The sequence below is a fragment of the Vombatus ursinus genome, unplaced genomic scaffold, assembly GCF_900497805.2.
Source record: "Vombatus ursinus unplaced genomic scaffold, bare-nosed wombat genome assembly UNPS02014785.1, whole genome shotgun sequence".
Classification (NCBI taxonomy): Eukaryota; Metazoa; Chordata; class Mammalia; order Diprotodontia; family Vombatidae; genus Vombatus; species Vombatus ursinus.
In genome coordinates this window covers 14,752,056-14,775,981 of record NW_020954563.1, presented here as the reverse complement: position 1 = coordinate 14,775,981, position 23,926 = coordinate 14,752,056, and the positions used below count along the sequence as shown (strand labels likewise).

The 23,926-nt window shown below is 41.0% G+C and overlaps 2 protein-coding genes across 2 annotated transcripts in view; one reads left to right on the top strand and one right to left on the bottom strand.

The window, feature by feature from the left end:
• The window catches only part of UIMC1 (ubiquitin interaction motif containing 1), a 136,152-nt gene extending 126,416 nt beyond the window's left edge, over positions 1–9,736 (bottom strand). The window contains exon 1 of the mRNA XM_027867152.1: positions 8,146–9,736. The gene's annotated coding sequence lies outside the window, so the exon portion shown is untranslated. The remainder of the gene's footprint in view (positions 1–8,145) is intronic.
• The window catches only part of ZNF346 (zinc finger protein 346), a 35,039-nt gene continuing 18,570 nt past the window's right edge, over positions 7,458–23,926 (top strand). Inside the window, exons 1-4 of the mRNA XM_027867156.1 lie at positions 7,458–7,563; positions 12,277–12,380; positions 15,002–15,097; positions 16,275–16,419. Of these exons, the coding sequence (XP_027722957.1) occupies positions 7,506–7,563; positions 12,277–12,380; positions 15,002–15,097; positions 16,275–16,419 (403 nt within the window). The 5' untranslated portion in view covers positions 7,458–7,505. The remainder of the gene's footprint in view (positions 7,564–12,276; positions 12,381–15,001; positions 15,098–16,274; positions 16,420–23,926) is intronic.

Sequence of the window (23,926 nt, the reverse complement as noted above, 5' to 3'; positions counted from 1 at the left end):
AGGGGCACGAGCAGCTGACTCTCTCAGTCGCCAGAGCTCCCTTGAATTTGTTGGTGCCTCTCTTCTCTTAGTGAAAGGAATAGCATTCCTTGAATTTATATTTTCTCTTAAGGGACTGCCTCTATGGGTACAACTGAAGAGTGTCAAGTAGAGTCAACAACCATTTATTAAGCGCTTACAATGCGTCACACACGTTGCTAAGTGTTGGAGATACAAAGAAAGACAAAAACATACTCACTCTCCATCTAATGAGGGAGACAATATGCAAACAACTAGGTATAAATAGGAGCAGTTAAGTAACCCAGGATAGAGTGCCAGGCCTGGACTCAGGAAGACTCATCTTCCTGAGTTTAAATCTGGCCTTATACACTTACTAGCTGTGTAACCCTAGGCAGGTCACGTAATCCTGTTTGCCTCAGTTTCCTCATCTGTAAAATGCACTGGAGAAGGAAATGGCAAACCACTCTAGTATCTTTGCCAAGAAAATGGACTTACAGAATCAGACACAGCTGAAAAACAAATGAACATGTATAAATAAGATACATGCAGGATACATTGGACATGGTCTTAGAGGGAAAGTACTAAGGTTAAGAAGGATTCAAAAAAGCTTCTAGAAGGTGAGACTTTAGCTAAGACTTGAAGGAAGCCAGGAGGCAGAGATGAAGAAGACAGGACAAGGGCATGGGGGACAGCTGGTAAAAACACTCATAGTGGGGAAATGGAACATTTTATGTGAGAAAGCAAGGTAGCCAATGTCAGTGAATCAAAGAGTAAGGTATAAGAAGACTGGGGAAAAAAAAAAGTCGGATTATGAAGGTCTTAAAAAGATAAAGGATTTTATATTTGATCTTAGAAATAACAGGGAGCCACTAGAGTCAATTGAATAGGGGGAATGACATGATTAGACCTGTGCTTAGGGAAGATCAAGTTGACAGCTCAGTAGCTGATGGATTAGAATGAGGAAAGAGATTCCAGGTAGCAGGCTGTAGTACAGGTGAAAGGTGATAAGGCTTAGACTAGGTTGGTGGCAAAAGAGGGAAGGGAGCATTTAATCCCATCCCTGAGGGGCAGCTAGGTGGTGAAGTGGATAGAGCACAATCCTGGATTCAGGAGGACCTGAGTTCAAATCCAGTCTCAGACACATAACACTTACTAGCTATGTGACCCTGGGCAAGTCACTTAACCCCATTGCCTAACTAAAATAATTAAATAAATAAATAAATAATTCCATCCCTGATGGATACATCTTAACTGTGCCTTAAACTCACCCAAGATGACCAACTCCTGAACTGTGGATGGAGTATCTCCTACTGGTTGTCAAGTGGTTCCTACTGCTAGATATCTTGGCTAATGGGAAAAGAGAAAAAAATCCTCCCTATTGTCCTCGACTATAAACTGAGAGGTCACACACCACAAACATGTTTCACAACCTAGACCAGGAGTGGGGAACCTGCAGCCTCAAGGTCACATGTGGCCCTCTAGGTTCTCAAGTGCGGCCCTTTGACTGAATTCAAACTTCACAGAACAAATCCCCTTAATAAAAGGACTTATTCTATAAAACTTGGACTTGGTCAAAGGCCACAACCAAGGACCTAGAGGCCACATGTGGACTCCAGGCCGAAGATTCCCCAACTCTGATCTAGACTCTTGTGAACTGTGTTAAATGACTTTAAGGTTAGCAGGTCTATCCATTTAAAGGCTTCCACGGCAGTGGATGATTTTCAGCTAGCCAATTTTACCACTTTAATCAGAAAGCATTTTCATACATCCTAAGGCGACAAAGGACATTTTAAAAAATTTCTTCAAAATTAGTTTAACATATTAATATCTCATTATCTCTATTATCTGCATTTTTCTTTCTGTTACTAAATCAAATGAAGGGAGAAGAGAATCAACTAGTCAAAGCCCAGTAACTATCCCTTAGATCTTATTTTGGCATCTCATATCAAAAGTAATAAGTGGTCATTCCCCAATTGATAAATGGTCAAAGGATATAAAGAGGCAGTTTTCAGATAAAGAAATTAAAACTATCCTAAGTCATATAAAAAAGGCTCTAAATCACTATTGATTAGAGAAAGGCAAATCAAAACAACTCTGAGGTACCACTTCACACCTATCAGATTAGCTAACATGACAAACAGGAGAATGACAAATGTTGGAGAAGATGTGGGAAAATTGGAACACTAATGCATTGTTGGTGGAATTGGTGAACTGATCCAACTATTCTAGAAAGCAATTTGGAACTATGCCCAAAGAGTTATAAACATGTGCATAACCTTTGACCCAGCAATACCACTTCTAGGGCTGTATCCCAAAAAGGTCATAAAAATGGGAAAATGACCCACATGTACAAAAATGTTTATAGCAGCTACTTTTGTGGTGGCCAAGAATTGGAAATTGAGGGGATGCCCATCATTTAGGGAATGGCTGAAAAAGTTGTGGTATATGAATGTAATGGAGTGCTATTGTTTCACAACAAATGATGAGCAGGCAGATTTCAGAAAAACCTGGAAAAATTACATGAACTGATGCTGAATGAAGTCAGCAGAACCAAGAGAACATTGTAGAAGAGAACATTGTACACAGTAACAGCAACATTGTGGGAGGATCAACTTTGATAGACTGAGCTCCTCTCAGCAACACAATAATCTAAGACAATTCCAAGTGACTCATGATGGAAAATGGTATCCACATCCAGAGAGGGAACTATGGAGTCTAAATGCAGACTGAACTATACTATACTATTTTCTCTCTTTTTTTTCTCTCTCTCATGTTTTTCCCCTTTGGTTCTGATTCTTCTTTCACAACATGACTAATGTGAACTATGTTTAATATGATTGGACAAGTTTAGCCTATATCAGATTGCATGCTGTCTTGGGGAGGAGGGAAAGGAAGGAGGGAGGAATTTTGGAACTCAAAATCTTACAAAGTGAATGCTGAAAACTAAAAATAAATTTTAAAAAGAAAAACCTCAAAAAAAAAGTAATAAGTGGACCTGCATTCAAAATTCAAAAGGAATAAATGCACTGTACCCATAAAATGTAAAAAGCCCTAGAAGAAAACTGTTAGAACACTGGGAAAATTTTTAATGGAGAATCTATAGAAGAACAATGAACCAAAAAAAACAAATGTGTCAGAGAAGTCATAAGCAGATTATAATCTGTGGCAATGGAAAAAATATTGATGAGATCACACATTAATTGAAAAATTGAAATATATATATATACATACATACATACACATATATATAAGGCTCAAGTGCCATTGAAAAAGCATCAATATAAAGATGGCAGAGTAGTAGGGAGAAGTACAGCTGAGCTTCTTCCCCCACTGCCACATCCAACTCCTTCAAACATATCTAAAAAAAGCAATAGACCAAGTCCTGATTGGGAAATCCAAGAAAAGTCACAGTGAGTTATTTTTCCAGCCTAGGTCAGCATGGGGAGACAGACAGAAAGGTCTGTAGATACTGGGGGCAGAACTTAGCCAAGAACGTCCATGAAGAATATTCCAGCACAAGGAGAGGCTGTGACAGGATAAGAAGAGGTACTAAATTCAGAAGAAGAAAAAAAAGAGGGGGGTGCCTAAATTTGACCAGGGAACAGGAATAGGAGCAAACTATCAGCTTTATTGCTTACTACTCAACTCTGGATGACAGATCCAGGACAGACTGAAGACTGCCCTTAAAAGGGTAGTAAGGAGAAGTCACAGGCCCCTAGGCTGGTACTCAACAAGGAGCAAGTTCAGAAGCAAGCAGCAGTTATGTGGCCCTGACCCAAGGGGCTGAGTGGGGTCTCAGTTTCAGCTTTCAGCCTGCTCTGAAACCTGCAGAGAATATAACCAGGCCAGGAATTTCAAACCAAAGAGGCGGGGGCAGTTCTGTTACTCTGAGCTAGTAGAGATTTCCAAACAGTTGATAGTGGTTGAATCCAGCAACTGACTACACTAACTTCTAGCCAAAGGTAAGCTGATACACTATCTCGCTCTAACCTAAACAGGAGTCAAGCTGCAAAGTCAAGAACTTGCAGAGCTCAGTCCAGGAGAGCAACAATCAAACTTTGCCCTGAATCAGACCGTGCTAAGAGCACTGAAATCTTGCAGGTCCCCATTCTCAACTGTCCTTGAAAGCTTTAAATAATATATCAGTACCTCAAGAATTGGGGACCAGCAGGACCAGTCTAGATATTCTTTCCAAAGTATACAGGACCCAAGCCTAACAAAGTCTAAAGTCCGAAGAATGAACAAAAGAAGAATCCCACCACAAAGACCTATTATGATGATAGAGACTCTTAAAACACAAACCCAGGAGAAAAGAACAACTCCATAACATCTACAAGCAAAGCCTCAAGGAAAAACACAGCTTGGGCACAAGTTCAACTAGAATTCCTGGAAGAGCTGAAGCACAAGTTTGGTTGTTGTTGGTTTTTTTAAGTTTAAAATGTTTTTAATAAATGAAATGAGAATGCTAGATGAATACACTGGAAAAGAAATGAAAGCTATAGAAGAAAGAATAACTCGGCACAAGAAGTACAAAATCTTGCCCAAACAACAAATTCCCTAAAAATCAGAATAATCTAAATAAGACAACAAGAATATTAAAATAATGTCAAAAGACTGAGGGGAAAAAAAGGGAAGAAAACATAAGGTATCTCATAGTAAAAACAAGAGACTTGGAGAACAGATTAAGGAGAGAAATCTTGAGGAAACCTGACCTAGAAGCCATGGGAAAAAAAAAAAGCCTAGACATCATATTTCAAGAAATCATAAAAGAAAATTGTCCAGATCTCTAAGAAACAGAGGGCAAGGTAGAAATAGAAAGAATTGACTGGTCACCTCATTAAAGAAACCCCTAAATGAAAACTTCCAGGAACACTGCAGTCAGAATCCAGAGTTTCCAGATCAAAGAAAAAAAATACCGTAAGCAGTCAGAATCACATGATTTAGAACCACCAATATAACAGAGTGGAGATCTTGGAAAATATCCTAGAAGGCAAAGAAGATAGGTTTATAACCAAGAATAACTTGCCGATCAAAATTGAGCATAATCCTACAAGAAAAAAAATGGAAATAAGAAAATATAGGACATCCAAGTATTCCTAATGAAAAGACCACAGCTGCATAGAAAATATGAAATGAAAACACAAAAGTCAAGAAAAACGTAAAAAGGCAAATATAAGTGAACAATCATAAGGAATTAAACGAGGATAAACTATTTATATTCTAATATAGGGAGATAATGAGTCCCCTCAGAATCCTATCATCTTCATTTGAGAAAGTCTAATTAGATAGAGGACCTAGAGTGGTTCAGTTACGTGTTGCTAACTTTAAAAGAAGAATGGAAAGGGAGGGAAAGAGGAATACTTTTCGTGGTATAATGGGGAATGATGGAGAAAATTATCTAACACGCGGTCCAAAAGTAGAAGTCTATACAAACAAGAAGGAAGAAAATGGAAGACCAAGTAAAGTTTAAATTTCATTCTTATCTTAACTAGTCAAAGGAGAGAAAAATGAATGCACACACAGCAGGGTCCAGAAATATTTTTCATTCAACAAGGAAACAAGGGAAAGAGGAGAAGGAAGAGAATGAAAAAAGGAAAAATTATTTAAAGATTTCCTAAATGAAACAAATTCTTAAGGATGTGCAAAAAATATAGCAGCATTTTTCAATGAAAAAGAATTGGATATGGAAGTGATTATTGATAAATCAAAATAAATAAATTAAAAATAAATTAAAAAAAGAAAAAGAATTGGAAACTGAGGAAGCATCTATCAACTGCAGAATACTGAAAAAGTTATAGCATATAAATTCGATGAAATACTACTATACTGTAAGAAATGACAAAGGGGATGGTTTCAGAGAAACTTGGAAAGACTTGTATGAACTGATGAAAAGTGAAATGAGAACTAGGAGAACAATTTCAACAATGATAACCATTTTGTAAAGACAAACAATTCAGACTTATGAACTACAATCAGCACAATAATGAACCACAATTCCAGATGATTCATGATTAAAAATGCTACCCACCTCCTCACAGAGAAATGATAGACCCACAGTGCAAATTAAGACTTTTTTTTTGGAGATGGCCAATGTAAGAATTTGTTTTGCTTGACTATACATGTCTGTAATAAAGGTTTTGTTTTTCTTTCTTTTGTTCTCTGTGGGGGAAGGAAGAGGGGACAGGGACAAGTATATTTTTGCTGTTGAAAAAAATAAAATTTAATTAAAAAACAAAAACCATCACAGCAAGTATAGGAGTGTAACAATATGACAATAAGTAACCACTTGCCTTTGAAAAGCTAGAGAATTTTTACACAGTTGAAAAGTTTACATTGAATTTGAGGGGAAAGTGTTCCTATTATAGAGTTGCAATGCAGGTGCTCTTACTTTTGGGCAGATAGTATCTCAGATGTCTCTAGATCTTACTCTGTTCTTGGAGAAGTAGTCAGCTTCAGATCTGTCCAGTATCAAGGTCACTTACTACGGTAGAGCAGTTACCTTTGGTTATTGCCATGGATTCCATTGTCTTCCTGGAGGCTGTGAAAACTGATTTTTTCAGGGGGTAGGGGAGGGGACTGGAAACTGGAAAACTGATTTTTTTTCTAAAAGAAATTCTTTACCCATTTGTTGATACAGTTCATGCCATGCTCATGGAATATCCTTATTAGGGCAATTTCAGGACTGGACAGTGAGCTCAAACTCTCTCCTGGTAAACTCCTCACCCAACAAGAGGTGGGAGTTCTCCCTATGGGCCAAATTTACAAAGAGCAGCAACATTTTTAGAGATTTCATTTTTAGTTGGGTATAGCAAATCTTTTCATCTTATCTATCCAGTAGTGTTTCCTAAAGAACTTCTTCTCTTATCTCTGTAATCCTCTACCTTGCTTTGCATCTGTTTACACAGATCATCTTCCCAAACGAAATGGAATGTGAGGAACCGTTTTTCATCTTTGTACACAAGTCACTACGGGACCCTTGCACGTAGCAAACGCTTAATTTTTTTTTTAATTGTAGGGGGAAGAGGCCAAGGTGGGGAGGGGAGGATGTAGCCCCAAGGCCACCCATAAGCGCTGAGCTTTTCCCCGGGTTCCCCTTGGGTGCGACCTTAGCCAAAGTGCCCCCCGTCTCTCTAGGCCTATCTCCCTAGTTGTATCGTGGCGGTTGGACCGGAAGGTTTCTGCTGCCCCCTCGGGCTCTTAAGATTTTATGACTCTCCGACTCCCGTGCCCAGGGAGCTCAGTACCTCATAAGGTTTATTAAACTCTTCGAAAGATGCTGCTACTCAATGCACCAAGGCCCAGCACGCCCAGTCGTCTGCGCATCTCGCGAGATAAGCCGTTGGCGCCCGCCTGAAATCTCGCGGTTGCAGCGCCGTAGTGGCGGGGGGGGGGGGGGGAGACCACGGGCGTTGTTCTCGCGAGATCCGCGGCCCCAGCTGGAATTTGGGTCTCGAGACGGGGGCTGAAGCCGGTTGGGGCTGCGCTTAGCGGGGTCTTCGGGGAAGATGGCGGATGTGTCCGGCAGCAACGGCGACACGGCGGAGCCCGTGGGGAAGGAGGCGGGTGAGTCGCAGGGCGGGCTTAAGGCGACGGAGGGGCTTTGTTTACTGTGTCCCCTGGGGCCCATTCATTCCGCCCCCTCCTGTGGAGGGAAGTCGGGGTGGCCCCGGGAGACAGGTCCGCCCCCAGCCTCACCTGGACACCCTCCCTCCCCTCTGAGCCCCATCTCCAGCCTCCTGGACGCTTTCCCCCGTGCCCAAGCCTTACTGCCTTGGCTCACCGCTAGCAGCCGGCTATCGAATCCGGATCCCACTGAACTTGGCCTTTCCCATAACTCTGACCCTGGCCTTACCTGGACTCCCCCTTCTCCTCTCCCCTAGCCTTCCGTCCTGGACTGCCCCAACCTCACCTGGAGATCAAAGCCCCACATTGAGCCCACGCCTCACCGGTACAACCCCGTCCCCGCAGCCTCAGTCCAGCCTTACCTGGATGGCTTCAGTACCCCCCCCTTCCTAACTGCCCTGACTGGCCCCCAGCCTCACCTGGACATCGTACCCCGCGCGCGTGCACGCGGCTCTTTACCCTATGAACCTAAGCCTCACGGCTACACCCTCGGTCCCCACTGAGCCTGGCCCCCAGCCTCACCTGAACATCACACCCCGCGCGCGGGGGGCCAGGGGAAGGTGTGGTGGCAGCCACCGAGCCTCACGTCCAGCCTCATTTGGATGGCTTCTCCCCCGACTCCGGGCCTAACGGCCTAGATGGCCCCTATCCTCACCTGGACATCATACCCCGCAGTGAGGGGGCGGGGCGCGCGGGACCGTGGAACCTCCCCGCCCCACCCCCATCCTGACTGCCTTGATTGGCCCCAGCTTCATCTGGACATCTTACTGGTGCGTGGACGTGCACACCAACTTCCCCCCCACTGAGCCTCACATCCGATTTCACCTGGATTGCTTCTCTCCTGCTCCCGCCCCAGCCCTGATTGGCCCCCAGCTTCACCTGGACATCCTCCTCCCTCCCTTACTGCTCAGTCCTGTCCCCAGCCTTACCTGGACACTGTCCCTCTACAGCCTCCTCCCTACTGCCCAGCCTCTCCTGGACACCTGTTCCCAAACCTTGCTGTCTTGATTCACCATCAGCTACACCTGGATATTGAACTCTCTCTACTGGCCAGACTTCACCCACCCGGATACCTTTTCTGGTTCCCCGCCCTCACTGTTTTGACTCACCAACAACTGCACCTGGATATCAAACCCTGACCTCGATGGGGGGGGCGGGGTGTGAGAGGGTGGAGTACCTCCCCCCAGGCTCTTAGATACGTTCTCCTCTCCCCTAACCTTATGTCTTGGACTTCTCCAGCCTCACCTGAACATCTTACCACTTCCCCATCCCTGCCTATACCTCCTGTTTTCCGTTGAACCCCCACATCTAGCTTCACCTAGGCACAGCCCCTGCCCTCATTCCTAAACATTGCCTAAGGGTTTTCAGGCTCTTCCTGTTTTCTCTCCCTAGCATAATGGCCTTCTGAGGGTCCCCACTCCTATGATTATCATTCTTTTCCTCACAGCTTACCCTTGCTGAGGCCAGCTCCAACCTTTGTCCAGACCTGTCAGGCACCTGGACATTCATTACAAACTTCCTGTACCTGTCCTCCTCTTCTCCCCTCTAATTACTGAATTAGTCTTACTAGCAGTACTGCCCCTTTTTTGATTCCTAGGGTTAATATGTCATCCCTCTCCCCCATCCTGTTTTATGGAAATCTAAACTTGCTTCCCTTCCTCTATTCTCTCATATCTTCCCTGTATCGGTGCCTTGGATGGGCATCTTGACTCTCTTGTCTGCACCTTTCTACTTTTTCTTTTTCCAGGCTGTGCCCAGTCTAATAGCAGGGTATGAGAGTTCAGTCTAGAAGAGTTAATAAGATAGACCAGTAATTACATAAGACAGGCTACATAAGGGTCATAAAGGGATTTTAACTAAGTGTGTTATGAGTTATCTCTCATATCTTGAAGACTAGGGAATGGGAGGAGTTTCTTGGAGAAGGTTTGTAATCTGGGCTTTGAAGTCTGAATAGGAATTTAACAGAATTTAGCTAGGGGAATGAATGGTTATAGTAGGTATACAGTTCTTTAAGGTTTGTGGTTCATTTTCATGTTTGCAAAGATAAAAGGGAGTGCATTCTAGGTTGATGAAACAAAGGTGACTAGGTGGGAAGGTGTGGGGCTTAAAAATCCTGAATCCTTTGATTCAGGAAATGGCCAGTAGTTCAGTATGGCTGTGGGGTTGGGCGGTGGGGGAGAGGGGGGCCAGTGTGAGATAAGACTAGAGATAAATTACTGACAGATCATCAGGTTCTTAAATGATAAACTGAGACTTTTTTGGTCTTGATTCTTCTATAGAGGAGAGACTTTGAGGAGTTTTGAATGGAAAGAACTGTTTTTGAAAAGTGGCTCTGGTAACAGTTAATAGGATAGACTGGGAAAGGACAAAAGTATGATATTCTATGTGCACATTTGCTTTGATGTACATCAATAATAATAGTTGTCATTTCTACAAGGCTTCTTAGTTTATATACAGAAGTTTACTCCCTGACCCTTTGCTCACAACAACCACTTGAAATAGGCAATGCAGCTATTCTCATTGTCAGGAAGGAGAATAAGGTTAAGTGAAATTAATTGAATCAGTCAAGGTCACAAAACTAGTCAAGGGCAGAAATAGAGAGGAGGTGGTAGAACCAGTCTGTGGCTTTCCAGCTTAGTGCTTTTTCCCCCTGTACCACAGCTACCTTCCTTTGTGGGAAGTCCTATGGACATCTATGGCTTGTTAGAAGACCAAGATGAAATTTAATAGGGATGAATGTAAAGTCTTACACATGGATAACAAAAAATCAGTCTCATGAATGCAAGATAAGAGAGGGATGGCTAGACAGCAGCTTGTCCAAAAAGATCTTGGCACTTGGAGTGGACTATAAGCTCTCTCTGAGTCACCAGTGTGCTATGGCAGCCAAGAAAGCTAAGGCAATCTCAGTCTACAACATTTTGACATCCAAGAATTGGGAAGCTATAGTCTGCTGTACTTTGCCCTGCTGTGACCACCACATCCAGAATATTCTGGATGCCATATTTTAGGAAAAACATTGGTAAGCTAGAGAGGACTCATATGAGGGCAACCAGGATGGTAAAGGGCCTGCAGTCATCATATGGGGATTGGTTAAAGCAGGAGTGGGGAACTAGGAACATTTATCTTGGAGAAGAGAAAGGAAACATGATGTCTTCAAGAATTTGAGGGCTATTATATGGAAAAGGTATTAAATTTACTCATCTCGGTCTGAGGGCAAGAACTAGGAGCAATGGGTAAAAACTTCGGAATGACAAATTTGGGCTTACTTGTTATAAGGGAAAAGTTCCTAACCATCACACTCTCCAAAAATGGAATCTGCTGCCTTGGTAACACTTGTGGAAGTCATTGGATGTTGTAGTGGAGATTCTTTTTGCTTAGGTACAGTTTGGACTAGATGACCTTTGAAATCTCTTGTAACTTCAAGAGTATGTGATGCTCTTTCAGTAGTTTGAGAGAGATAAAGAGAACCTAAACCAGAATGGGGACAGCAGGAATAAAGAAAGAAATGGATTCTGGAGTTGTTGTGAAGGTAGAAACACCAGGACTTGGTTACTGATGAATATAAAGAAGAGGGGAGGAATCAGATGACCAGGAGGTTTTGATTCTGAGTGACTAGAAGGGTTGGTGGTGCTGTTGTGATATAACTGAGGAACCGTAGTTCCTCACACTTGTAACTTCATCCCCAATTCTGTGCCTTTTTACCACCTATCTCCCAAGCCCTCCTTCACCTTCAACTCTTAGAATCCCTCCCTTTAAAATCTAGCTTAGGCATCAACTTCTACATAAAGATTTTCCTGATGTTTCCCCAGTTGTTAGTGGCCTCCTTCCCTGAATACTTTGTATTTAACTACATTATTGTTATTCCATGTATGTTCTGTATATGCTTATGTATGTATGTCTCCCCTGATAAGTCCAGAGCCAGTTGACCTTACCTGGTTGTGTAACTTCTTAACAATTGTGTTCAAAGCAAATTAAAAACAGTTTGTTTTATGACTATGGACAAGACAAAGCACTTGACTTCCCTGAACCTCAGTTTCCTTGTGTGTAAAATGCAAAGTTCTTCTATTTGTGGAAGGTGTTCTGTTTTTTCTTTTAAAGTTTTATTGATTCCTTTAGATTTTTATATAAAACATTTCTAAACCCCATCCTACCATAAAATTCTTATCTTGTAGCAGAGAAAAACAATCAAGCAAAATCAAATGATAGGGCTAATGCATTGGACAAGAGTAGACAATATCTCACATCAGTGCTTCCTCATCTCCCAGCTAAGGAGAGGGAAGTGTCAGGAATGCCTTCTGTAAACCTTAAACTGTGACAGAAATGTGATTTATAATTCATAGGTTTCAGGGGCAACCACACAGCCCTGTCCAAGATGGAATGGAAAATGACTTCTTGTGTACCAAAGAGACATAGAATTATTAGCCCCTTTGGCAGAATTGTGGTAAAAATTAAATCAAGCCTCTGGTTTCTCAATTTGACATCCTGCCTATTTTTGTAAGGGAATCTAGAATACTTTGAGACTGTTTTTGCTTCTTCTCTATTGTCAGTATAGACTAGAGGATATCCTGATCAGTTCTGAAGGGGAGTGTGTCATGTTATGACCTTGTGGGATGGATATGAGACAATTAATGTGACTTTTCTTTTCCTCCGCAGTGGATCGAATGATTCAAGAGAACAACCACCTGTTCACAGATGTCCAGTGTAAAGTATGCAATGCAGTACTCATTTCTGAGTCCCAGAAACTCGCCCATTACCAGGTATCATGCAGTGGCCATTTAAGAGAACTGTAATTGCTCCATAGACCCATTGATAACAGTTCAGAAGTGAGAGTGGGGGGCAGCTAGATGGCGCAGTGGATAGAGCTCCAGCCTTGGAGACAGGAGGACCTGAGTTCAAATCCGGCCTCAGACATATAACACTTACTAGCTGTGTGACCCTGGGCAAGTCACTTAACCCCATTGCCTAGCCAAAAAAAAAAAAGTGAGAGTGGGAGGGAGACCTGAGTTCCATTTCTAGCTTCTCTTCAGCTTACCAAGTTTGAAAGGTGACAGTCTCTGTTTAGCTTCTTGGATCTAGTCTCTGTGTATCCATAGAATATACAGTAATTCAACATAAGTCTTAGGCATCATTGACTTTAAGTTACATTCCCAGGCATACTAGTTTCTCCTCTCTTTGCAGACCAGGGGAACCTTGCCTCTAGCCCTAGGCCCTTTTGCCTTTCACTCTTTTATTGAATATCAAGCTCTTGGGCTTTCCTGGCACCTGAACTTTCTTGGCTGAGTTCAGTCTGCCATGCAACAATTCTGTTTATCTGTTATCCATCTACTATTTCAGGATACCCTGGTTCCAGTATTAACTTTACTTGCTCCCCTTCTACTCCTGTCATTACACTTTCCAGAAAACAAGAGTATATATCTAGGGTTTCTTAACAAGGTAAAAGATACTCTACATTAAATATTCAGGGACAGATCGTTAGAATTATCTAAAAAATAAACCACTTGGTTCTAGTCTGGGTGACTCAGTTTGCAAACCTAGCCTATACTAAAGTTTTCCCAGGCTTATCCTAGGGGTCCCATTCCTTCTGTATGGAGTACTCCAAATGAAAATGGCATTTTCCCAAACTGAATTTGGTGTTCTCCCCTCCCTTCTCCACCTTCCACCTCTGGATCTGGCTCATTGGTTCCGTTTTTTAATCCCAGCACCACTTTCAAGTCAATCAGGAAGCCACCAAATGATTTGTGCCACTTTGTCCCTAAGTGACCACACTTAGTTGAGTAGATATATACTCTCACCTCTCCCTCTCCCTCCAATAGTAGGAAAACCTCTGCAACCTCTTCAATAGATGTCAGACAACTGGATCAAGTCCCTGCATTGCCACTGATGAGCTGTAATATCCCTGGCAAGTGTCTTCTCCTCACTTGTATTTCTTCTGTCTGTAAAATGAGAGAATGGACTAAGCGATCTCTAAAGTCCCTTCCAACTCTGATGTCTTTTCATTCTATGAGCAGACAGAAATACAAATAAGCAAATAGGATAGTTCTGTTTACCTCAGAATTCAGCCCAACACAGAGGGGACTCCCATGTTCATAGTGTACAGTCCCTTCTCTTTACATTATCTTTGCTATGTGACCTTAGGTGACAACTTTTGTATGCCTCGTTTTCACTATATACCTATTCCTTCAATCACTGGTTATTATGAGAATGAATTGTAAAAGTTGTGTTTTTGGTTTGGTTTTGGTTTTTTTTTTTTCTCACTACTATGGAAGTGTTTTGCCTGACTACACATGTATAACCTGTATCTAGTTGCTTGCCTTCTCGATGACGGTGGGTGGGGAGGGAGGGAGGGAGAAAATTTGGAACCCAAAGTTTTAAAAACAAATGTTAAAAAGTGTTTTCACATGCAACTGGGAAATAAGATATATAGGTAATGGAGTATAGAAATCTATCCTGCCCTACAGGAAAATAGAAGGGGAAGGGGATGGGAAAAGGGGGGGAGATAGAAGGGAGGGCAGATTAGGGGAAGGGGTATTCAGAATACATGCTATCTTGGGGTGGGGGGAGGGACGAGATGGGGAGAAAATCTGGAACTCAAAATCTTGTGGAAGTGAATGTTGAAAACTAAAAATAAATAAATTAATTTAAAAAAAAGAAAGTAAATGGTAAAGTTCAATCTAAAAGCTAGATCTTCACTCCTAGTTTACTGTTTTTTCCAGCATTCTACAGTACTTTAAATTATTTAACACATTTTTTTCAAGAGATAATGAATGCATCTCAGATCCAAATCATTATGAATTCCTCATTAAAAACATCTAGATTGAAATTCTGTATCCCAAGTCCCCTTACTTCACAGATGAGGATATGCAGATCCAGGGAGATCAAATAGCTTATGTTACATTCACACAGGTAAATAGCAAAGTTTGAGTAAAATTATCTGATGTCCCCAAAATGTGATTCTACTATAGCATTTTGTTTCAGTTCAATAATAATTTTGGTGGTAGGCAGAACCATTTAAATAAAATATTGGATTCATTAAATGAATAAAGGATGGCTATTCATTATTTCACAATTCTAAGATTAAAACATGAACAAAAATTGCACTTTGAATAGAAACCCTCCTTCTCCCTAAACTGCAGGTTTTCTTTGATTCTGAAATGTACTAATTGTTAACACAACAGAAGAAGTCAAGAAATACACAATAAATTCCTATTCTTTATCATTTAAAAAAAAAGTTTTGGTTTTTTTTTTTAAGAATCTAACAATTAGTCTGAGGCACTTGGAGCGATGTTCTAGATAGGTAAACATCGTTAGCCAAGCACTATTAAAAGACATTTGGTTAAAAAAGTATTTTTTAATTTTCTTTCTCCTGGGTTTTTTCCAGAGCAAGAAGCATGCAAACAAAGTAAGGAGATACACATCTATTCACAAAGAGGAGGAGTTTAATGATGGGAAAAAACTGAAGCTAGATTCAAAACAGGTAATAATATCAGGCTTCCCATGGTAAAGAAGATCTATCAAAACAAAACATTCCCCTTCTGGAGTATGTTGGAACAGAGGAGGGAGCTAACTTAGTGGGAGCTCTTCTATTTTCCCAACAGTATATGAGCACCAATGTTCCTCAGAGGTTGTGAGAAGGCTCCCAGGTAACTAATGATTAAGACAGGAATCTGAAAATGTGATCCCTCTTGTCAGAACATCTCATTTCTCAAGTGTCCCAATGCATGGAATGGGGAGATACATTAGAAGCCCAGGTTTATGGTCTTCCATTTCTTTTCAATTTAAAGAAGTGAATTCTGGATCTGTAATAGTTGTCTGACAAGTAGAATGTACTTCTACTTAATTGCTGTAATTAGAATCTAATTAGGCTTAAATGTGTTCCCCAAATCCAGAAATCCCCATCTTTCTCTCTCCAAATCCAGAAGTCTGTCCTCTTTCTCCCCCGAGACATTTAACTGTATGCCTGGATCTGTCTGTTTGAATCAAGAGAGTAAAGTATTGAAAAGATCACTGGGCAAGGCTTTAAGCCTGGAATCGTCTACTAGTTCTGCCACTTAGGAGCTGCATGGTCATATTCCCTCTCTGAATCTGTTTCCTGGTCTGTGAAATAGGAGTATTTATCAGGCCTACGGGGAAGAGAGGGTAGAGGAGATCTGTGAGGCAAGGTATCAGGTAAGAAGTGTATTTGAGGGGCTGTCATAGAAAGAATGCTGGATTTGGAGTCAGAGGACCTAGATTCAAATCACAAATTTGCTGCTTGCTGCCTTTGTGACCTTGGACAAGTCACTAAACCTCCCTGGGCCTCAGTTTCCTAATTCTCCTAAAGAATGAGGGAGTTGTCCTAAATGGTTTTGAGGTTCCTTCCAGTGCAGAATCCTATGACCCTTACATTCTTGCTTTGCCTCCCTCACATGGCTGTTGTGAGACTCAGATGAGCTTAAAAGCACTTGGAAAATGACCAATTATCCTACATATAAGAGGGAGCATTATCACTGAGCCATTTGTTCTCCTGGTTACCTTCTTTGAGCACTTATGCCAAGATTAAAACAGAGATGAGGCCAGGGCCCTACAGACTGAGGGTGGGGTGGAACTGTCTTGTTTTCTAGCCTGGTCCCTGTAATAGCCAGTAAAAGGGCACCGTTCTCCCTCCTGAGCAGGAGAGCAGCCATGGCGATGACAGGGATCGGTGCTGTGCCATCTGCAACATGACCTTTTCTTCCCCCATCGTGGCCCAGTCTCACTACCTGGGGAAGACTCATGCCAAGAACATGAAGTTGAAGCAGAGTAACTCCCAGGCGGAAGGTACTGCTCTTTCTCTGCACCGTCTTCATGCCTGAGGATGGGATGGGGCTGATGGTCAAAGTGAAATCTTTGGGGGATGGCTTAAAAATAATCATAAAGCAAGAGCAGCTCCACTCAACCAAATTGTTCATTCAGCAAAGAACTTAGTAACCACCTGTTGTAAACAAGAGCTGGTCACTGGAGATTTAAAGGTAGATATGGGCAAGGCCTTGCTCTCGTAGACTTGACAGTCTAATAGAAAAAGACATTTAGGCCGGAGCACTGAATATGACAGATACCTCTAATTCAGTGGGATAGTGAAATAAATGCAAAGGAGAATTCCCTTTTACTAGGAGAGTCAGAGAACATGTCATAGAATGAAACATCTGAGTTGAGCTTTAAAGGGAAAGATTTTAGTGGTACAAGATGGAAGAAAGAAGGGAGGGAAGTCTCTTTCAAGCTTAGGGGTTGTCATGAGCAAAGACAGACAAGACAATAAGATGAGGATGGAATGAAGAATATGTGGGCATTTCCAGCTGGAAAAGTAGGTTAGAGCCAGTCTTATATATAGGACCTTGAATTCTAGGTTCAAAGGTTTTTGCTTTATTTGGTAAAGACAGGGGAGCTACTCAAGGTTTTTGAGTAGCAGAGTGATATGATTCGAAGCATCTTACAGGGAGATTATTCAGATTGCAGTGTGAAGGATAGAAGGGGTTTACTGGATTTGGGAAGACTGACTAGAAGGCAGTTTAAATAGCCAAGGCAAGAACAGATTTGATTCAACAAATATTTAGTACTTGTGTACAAGGTACTGTGCTAGGAAATAGGAATGCAAAAATTGTAAAACTCTAATGTCCCTTCCCTCAAGGAGCTTATGTTCTTCTAGGGGAATGTGATCTGTACAGAGAGAAATATAATATGGAACGTAATATGAGGTACAAAGTAATTTTGGAAAACTTGAGGAAGGAGACACCATTTTCAGCTGATGAAGAGATGCTTTATGGAGGAGTTAGTGGCAGAGCTGAGCTGAGCTTTGAAGAAAAGGAAGGATTCTGAAGGGAAGTATGAGCGGGACATTTATTGGGAGCATTGGGAAGGCCTGCTGGAATGAACAGAAAGAGACAGCATGACAAGTTTAGGTGACTTGCCAGTAGTAGTATAGCTTGGAAGATAAGAGTGAATGAGTGGGAATAATATGAAATAATACTCTCAAGGTAAGTTGTAACCACTCTCCGGGATCTGAGGTTAGAAGAAAGAACTGTACATTCCAGGCATGGGGAGAGATCTTGGTCAGTACAAATGTCCAAAAGCAGAACGTGGCTGGTCAAGTTTGAGGAACAGCAGATAAATGAAAATTGGCTGGAACATACACACTTTGCAAAGAAGAGTTGTGTATGAAATAAGGCTAGAATGATGAGTAGGAACAAGATTGCTAAGGGTCTTATATGTCAGGAATTTGTATCTTCTCCTTTAAGCATTGGGGAGCCATTAAAGGTCTTTGAGCTGGTGAGTGACATGGTCAGACCTGTGCCTTAGTGCTATTATTTCAGCAGCTCTGGAGGATTGATCAGAAAAAGAAGAGACTGGAAGCAGATAGGATATTGTTTAGAAAAGCTATTAGAGTAATCCACTTGCAACTTGATGTAGGTCTGAATTAGAGTGATAACAATATGGTTAGAGAAAAGGTGACAGATTCAAGAAATGTAGAGATAGGGGCAGCTAGGTGGCCCAGTGGATAGAGCACTGGCCCTGAAGTCAGGAGGACCTGAGTTCAAATCTGGCCTCAGACCAAACACTTGACACTTACTAGCTGTGTGACCCTGGGCTAGTCATTTAACCCCAATTGCCTATTTAAAAAAAAAAAAGAAATGTAGAGATATAATTAAAAAGATTTGGCAGCTGATTGGAGGATGGCTGGACATGCTTATAACACTTTACACATTTTAATCTTAACAATAACCTGGTGTGAGGTAAATAATTCAGTGGTTATTATTATTCCTATTTTTTTGATAAAGAAGTTGGGGAAAAGTGATTTGCCTATGGTAAATCACTTGAGTTCAAGTCTCCTAACACCAAGTCAAATGTTTTTAAGGGACTTGGCCATCTAACCTCTCCTAGGGCCAGATGAATTTTTCTCTGCAGGAGCCTCATGGCCCCAATCCTTTGTCTGGAATTAGAATGAGTTGTTGAAAGTGCAGAAGTTCTGTGGGTATATTAAGAGTATGTTGAGAAATTCCCTCCTGCCTCTCCCACTTCCATCTTCTCTAACAACTTTGATCTTCCCCAGTCACTGTGTGCTCAGACTTGAAAGTAAAATCTTCCTCTTTTTGGAGTGTGAAGGTCATACCCTACTTGCTTTTATCTGCAAATGCAGCCTTTTCTTACTGAGACAGGGAGATATTGCCTGTAAAAGCAGAGAACTTCAGTGTTGCTTTCATTGTCTAGCAAGCTGTGTTTTCAGCTATTAGGAATTAATTTCCAATCCATGTGGTTTGAAAATGACTCCTTTAATTTCTCATCCCTGGGTTTCATTCACCCTATTCATGTGAGGCTTCCTGTCTTAAGTACCTTCTTTAAACCCATGAGAAGGAGTAATTGGTTGATGTCCTTAGTTTAATTTTGATAGTAATTTGAAATTTCCATTTTGTTTTGGACTCAGCAGCATAGTTGTGTTCGTGATATTCATTATTTCATGAATAATTTGGCTAATGTCAAATCATGACCTGGAGAGCTCAGGATCATAGAATTTTAGGATTAGACTTCCCAGAGTTGGAAAGGACCTTAGTGGTTGTCTAATCCAAGCCCTATTTGAAGTATAAGTCCCATCTTTAAATCTATATGACATGGGGTCATGCTCTGAACACATCTACTGAATAGGAGCTCATTACTTACTGAAGCAACTCATTCCATTTTTTGAACATTTTAATTAAATTTTTCCTTTATGTAGAGAGATTATCTGCTTCTTAGTAACTTCCCTGGGGCGGCTTGGTGGCACAGTGGATAGAGCACTGGGCCTGGAATCCAGAAGACTCATCCTCATGAGTTCAAATCCAGCCTCAGATACTTCCCAGCTGTGTGACCCTGGATAAGTCACTTCACCTTATTTGCCTCAGTTTCCTTATCTGTAAAATGGGCTGCAGAAGGAAATGGCAAACCACTCCAGTATCTTTGCCAGGAAAACCCCAAATGGGGTCACAAAGAGTTGGACATGACTAAAACAGCTCAACAACAACAAAATAACTTCCTTCCATTGATCCTTTTTCTGCCCTTGTGGAGTGGAACAAGTCTAAGCCTTCTTCCACAAAAAAGCCTTTCACATATTTGAAGGGATCCCATCTTCCTACAATGTCTTTTCTAGGCTAACCATCCTCAGTTCTTTTATATAATCCTCATTACGTGATGTTGAGTCCCTTCACTGTTCTGACGAAGACACGGGTAACATGCTTATTAAATTTTCGATGGTATAAAGGTGGGAGAGGTAGGTAGAGTTTTAACTTGGGTTAAAGAAAAAAATGTGGTACAAGTAAAAGATGGGGAAGCCTAGCTACAAAATATTTAAATGTGAAAAAGCCCCAGGAGTTCTAATGGGTTTCCACCTCAAGATGAATTAATAGAGTGGTATGAAAACCAAAAGAGTTAATGCATTTTTCAGCACTTCCTTTCACTATGGGTCTCATTCTACCACTGCAGGTCACAGCCCTCCACAATTTAGTAGGTAGTTTTTGAGATTTTATGTAACCAAAAAAATCTTCACTTAAAATCCATCCCAAATGTGAGACCTTCCAAACTTAGCTAGACTTGTCCTCAGATAGCAGAAATACAGTTCTGGCAATGGATCCATACTCAGAACCTTTCCAACTTGGTAGGACTTTCCAAAGCTGGTGTACTGCTGTTATATGCTTCAAGACTTCAGTATTCCCTCCATGTCATGATGAGGTACCAAAGGCAATGTAAAGTCTAGAATTCTATGAGCCTCCTTCTCATGGTCTTTCTAAATTAGACATTGCATAAAGCAAGCATTTTTCACTTGTTAAAAATGCATAGAAAAATGTTATTTTGGAAAAAAAATAGCATGGATTTGACTGGAGAGTCTTTGTGGGTGTAGGTTGTACTTTTTATGTAAAGTGTTGCTGCTCATCTACGGCTCTCATTTACAATAGGGCTGATCAAGACAAAAGGGGCAGTCTGTGATCAATCGAGTGAAAGGAATCGGCCCCACAAAGGGAGCAAACCTGTGCATATTTTATTACTAATACTAATGTTCTAATCATCTGAGTATGCTGAGCCTAGACTCAACAAATATAGTGTCTCGTGATTCAGTTGATTCTGTTCCCAGTTCTTTTAGGAACGTATAGAAGGTAAGACAATGTTTGGATCTATTTCTGGACAACCTTTAACAAGAGGAAGCAATTGTCATCTAGTAGAAAGAGCATTCAATTTAAAGTCAGATAACTCGAGTTCACTTCTTATTCCTCAACTTACTTGTTTTTTTGTTTTTTTTGTTTTTGTTTTTTACTTTGGGCAAATCATTTGAATTCTGTGATCCTTGTTTTCCTCATCTAAAAATTGGAAATGATAACTGCATTTCTCAGCTCATAGGGTTGTTTTCAGACTCCAATGAAAAGATGTATCAGAAGCATTTTATAAATTGTAAAGTACTATATAAATGTCAACTATTATTATTATTGATTTACTTGCTTTGGATCCAGGAGACCTCGGTTCAGATCCCTGCCCTGCTATTTAATATCTGTATGATCTTAAGCAAAATAATTTACCCACCTAAACCTCATTTTCCCATTTATTGAATGGAACTAATGATACACATAGTACAGATTTCAGAGTATTATGAGGATCAAATGAGATAATGAATGCAATATGCTTTGAAAAAGCTGAGGGCATACTGGATAGAGTGCTGGGCCTGGAGTCCGGAAGACCTGAGTTCAAATCTGGCATCAGATACTTAACTGGCTGTGTGACTCTGGGCAGTTTACCTAACCTCTGCCTCATTTTCCTCAACTGTACAATGAGGATAATGATACCACCTACCATGCAGGGTTGTTATGAGGATCAAATGAGATAATATTTGTTATTTTAGAAAGCACAGTGCCTGGCACATAGTAGGTACCCTATAAGTGATTATTTCCTTCCCTTCCCCTTATAAACTACAAATAAATGTTGATCCCATTTACCTATAGATTGGCCTCTGGATACTATAACTAGAATGTTTTGAGGATGTATAACATTATTTTGCTTCTCTCATATTTTGAAAGGTTTCTGTATCTAATTTTATGGGACTTCAGAGGAGAGAAGTGTTATAAAGGCACGTATCACCACAGTGTTAAGGTTGGGCATTTGTGAGGCACTTAATTCACAAGGATTCATTCAAAACTGACTGTATTCCATGCACTGTGCTAGGTGGTAGACATTCAGAAACAAAAATAGATTCTAGTCCCTGTCTGCAAGGAGTTTACATCCTTACGTTCTCCCAGGACAGTTCCAGGAGAGAAAGTCAATGTAGGATCCAGGCCAAACGCTAAGGAGAGTATTAGAGCAATGGCAACAGCACTGATCGTGGAGTCAGGATTTGGGTTGGAGTTCCAGCAGATACTGTTACCTCTTTGATATTGGGCAGGTTACTTAATACATTTAAATGCGAAGTAAATACAAAATAACTTCAGGGGGAGAGACTGTGGTAGCTGGAGGCATCAGGAAAATTCTTACAGAGAAAGTGGTAATTGAACTGAACTTTGGAAGAGGTTATGGATTTTAAAAGGCAGAGGTGAGGAGACAGAATATTCCAACCATGTGGACAAAGAACTGACCCCAAGGAATAGAGAGGGCAGACAGAATGTTTTGTGTGTAGAAGAGCACATAGGCTAGTTTGGCTGGATTGTAAAGTGTGTGAAGGAAGTGATGTTTAGTAAGTCTGGAAAAGTAGCCTGGAACCATATTGTACAAGGCTTTAAATACCAAGCAAAGAAGTTTGTATTTGGGGGCAGCTAGGTGGCACAGTGGATAAAGCACCAACCCTGGAGTCAGGAGGATCTGAGTTCAAATTTGGCCTCAGACACATAACATTCACTAGCTGTGTGACTCTGGGCAAGTCACTTAACCCCAATTACCTCACCAAAAAAAAAGTTTGTATTTAGTCCTACAGACAAGAGGAAGCTACTGGAGCTTCCTGAACTGTGGGCCGTGTCATAGCCAGACCCATGCTTTAGGAATATCACTTTGGTTTTGTTTGTTTTTTGTTTTTGTTTTTTCACAGTGTGTTTGTTTATTGATTTTAAAAAATATTTGACAGAGCAAAATGTCACCTTATAGGCTCTCTCCTGACAGAGTATCTCCCATCCCTACATCGATATAATCAAGATTTCTTGAAAGCTATAACAAGAGATATATTGTTCAATGCTCCACTCATTAATATTAGGCAAGGCATAAGACATGGAGATGTTTGCTAAAGGTGCTTGCATGAGACCTTGGGAATTGTGGTGGATTATTGTATTGATCAGAGTTATCTTTATAATATTACTGTTTCTGTGTACTTTGTTCTCCTGGTTCTGCTCACTTCTCTTTTCGTCAGTTCATACAGGTCTTACCAGATTTTTCTGAAACCATCCCCTGCATCCTTTTTTTAATGTTTTTTTTTTTTAATTTGTTTTTATTTATTTTTATTAATTTAATTATTTTTAGTTTTCAACATTCACTTCCACAGGACTTTGAGTTCCAAATTTTCTCCCCATCTTGTCCCTCCCACCACCCTAAGATGGCATGCGTTCTGAATACTCTTCCCCTAATCTGTTCTTCCTTCTATCACCCTGCCCCCTTCTCTTATCCCCTTCCCCTTCTATTTTCCTGTAGGGCCAGATAGATTTCTGTACCCCTTTGCCTGTATATCTTATTTCCCAGTTGCATATAAAAACAATTTTTAACATTTGTTTTTTAAAACTTTTGAGTTCCAAATTCTCTCCCTTCCTCCCTTCCCACCCATTCTTACTGAGAAGGCAAGCAATTCGATATAGGTTATACATGTGTAGTCATGCAAAACACTTCCATAATAGCCATGTTGTGAAAAAATAACTATATTCCCCTTCATCCTATCCCCCCCATTTATTCTATTCTCTCCTTTGACCCTATCTTTCCTCAAAAGTGTTTGCTTCTGATTACCCTCTCCCTTCTATCTGCCCTCCCTTCTATCATCCTCCCCTCTCTTATCTCCTTCCCCTCGATTTTCCTGTAGGGTAAGATAGATTTCCATATCTAATTGAGTGTGTATGTTATTCCCTCCTTGAGCCAAATCCAATGAGAGTAAGATTCATTCATTCCCTCTCACCTTCCCCTCCACTGTAAAAGCTTTTTCTTGCCTCTTTTATGTGAGATAATTTACCCCATTCTACCTTTCCCTTTCTTCTTCTCCCAGTACAATCCTCTCTCACTCCTTAGTTTTATTTTTTAGATATCATCCCTTCATATTCAATTCAGTCTGTGCCCTCTCTCTCTCTCTCTCTCTCTCTCTCTCTCTCTCTCT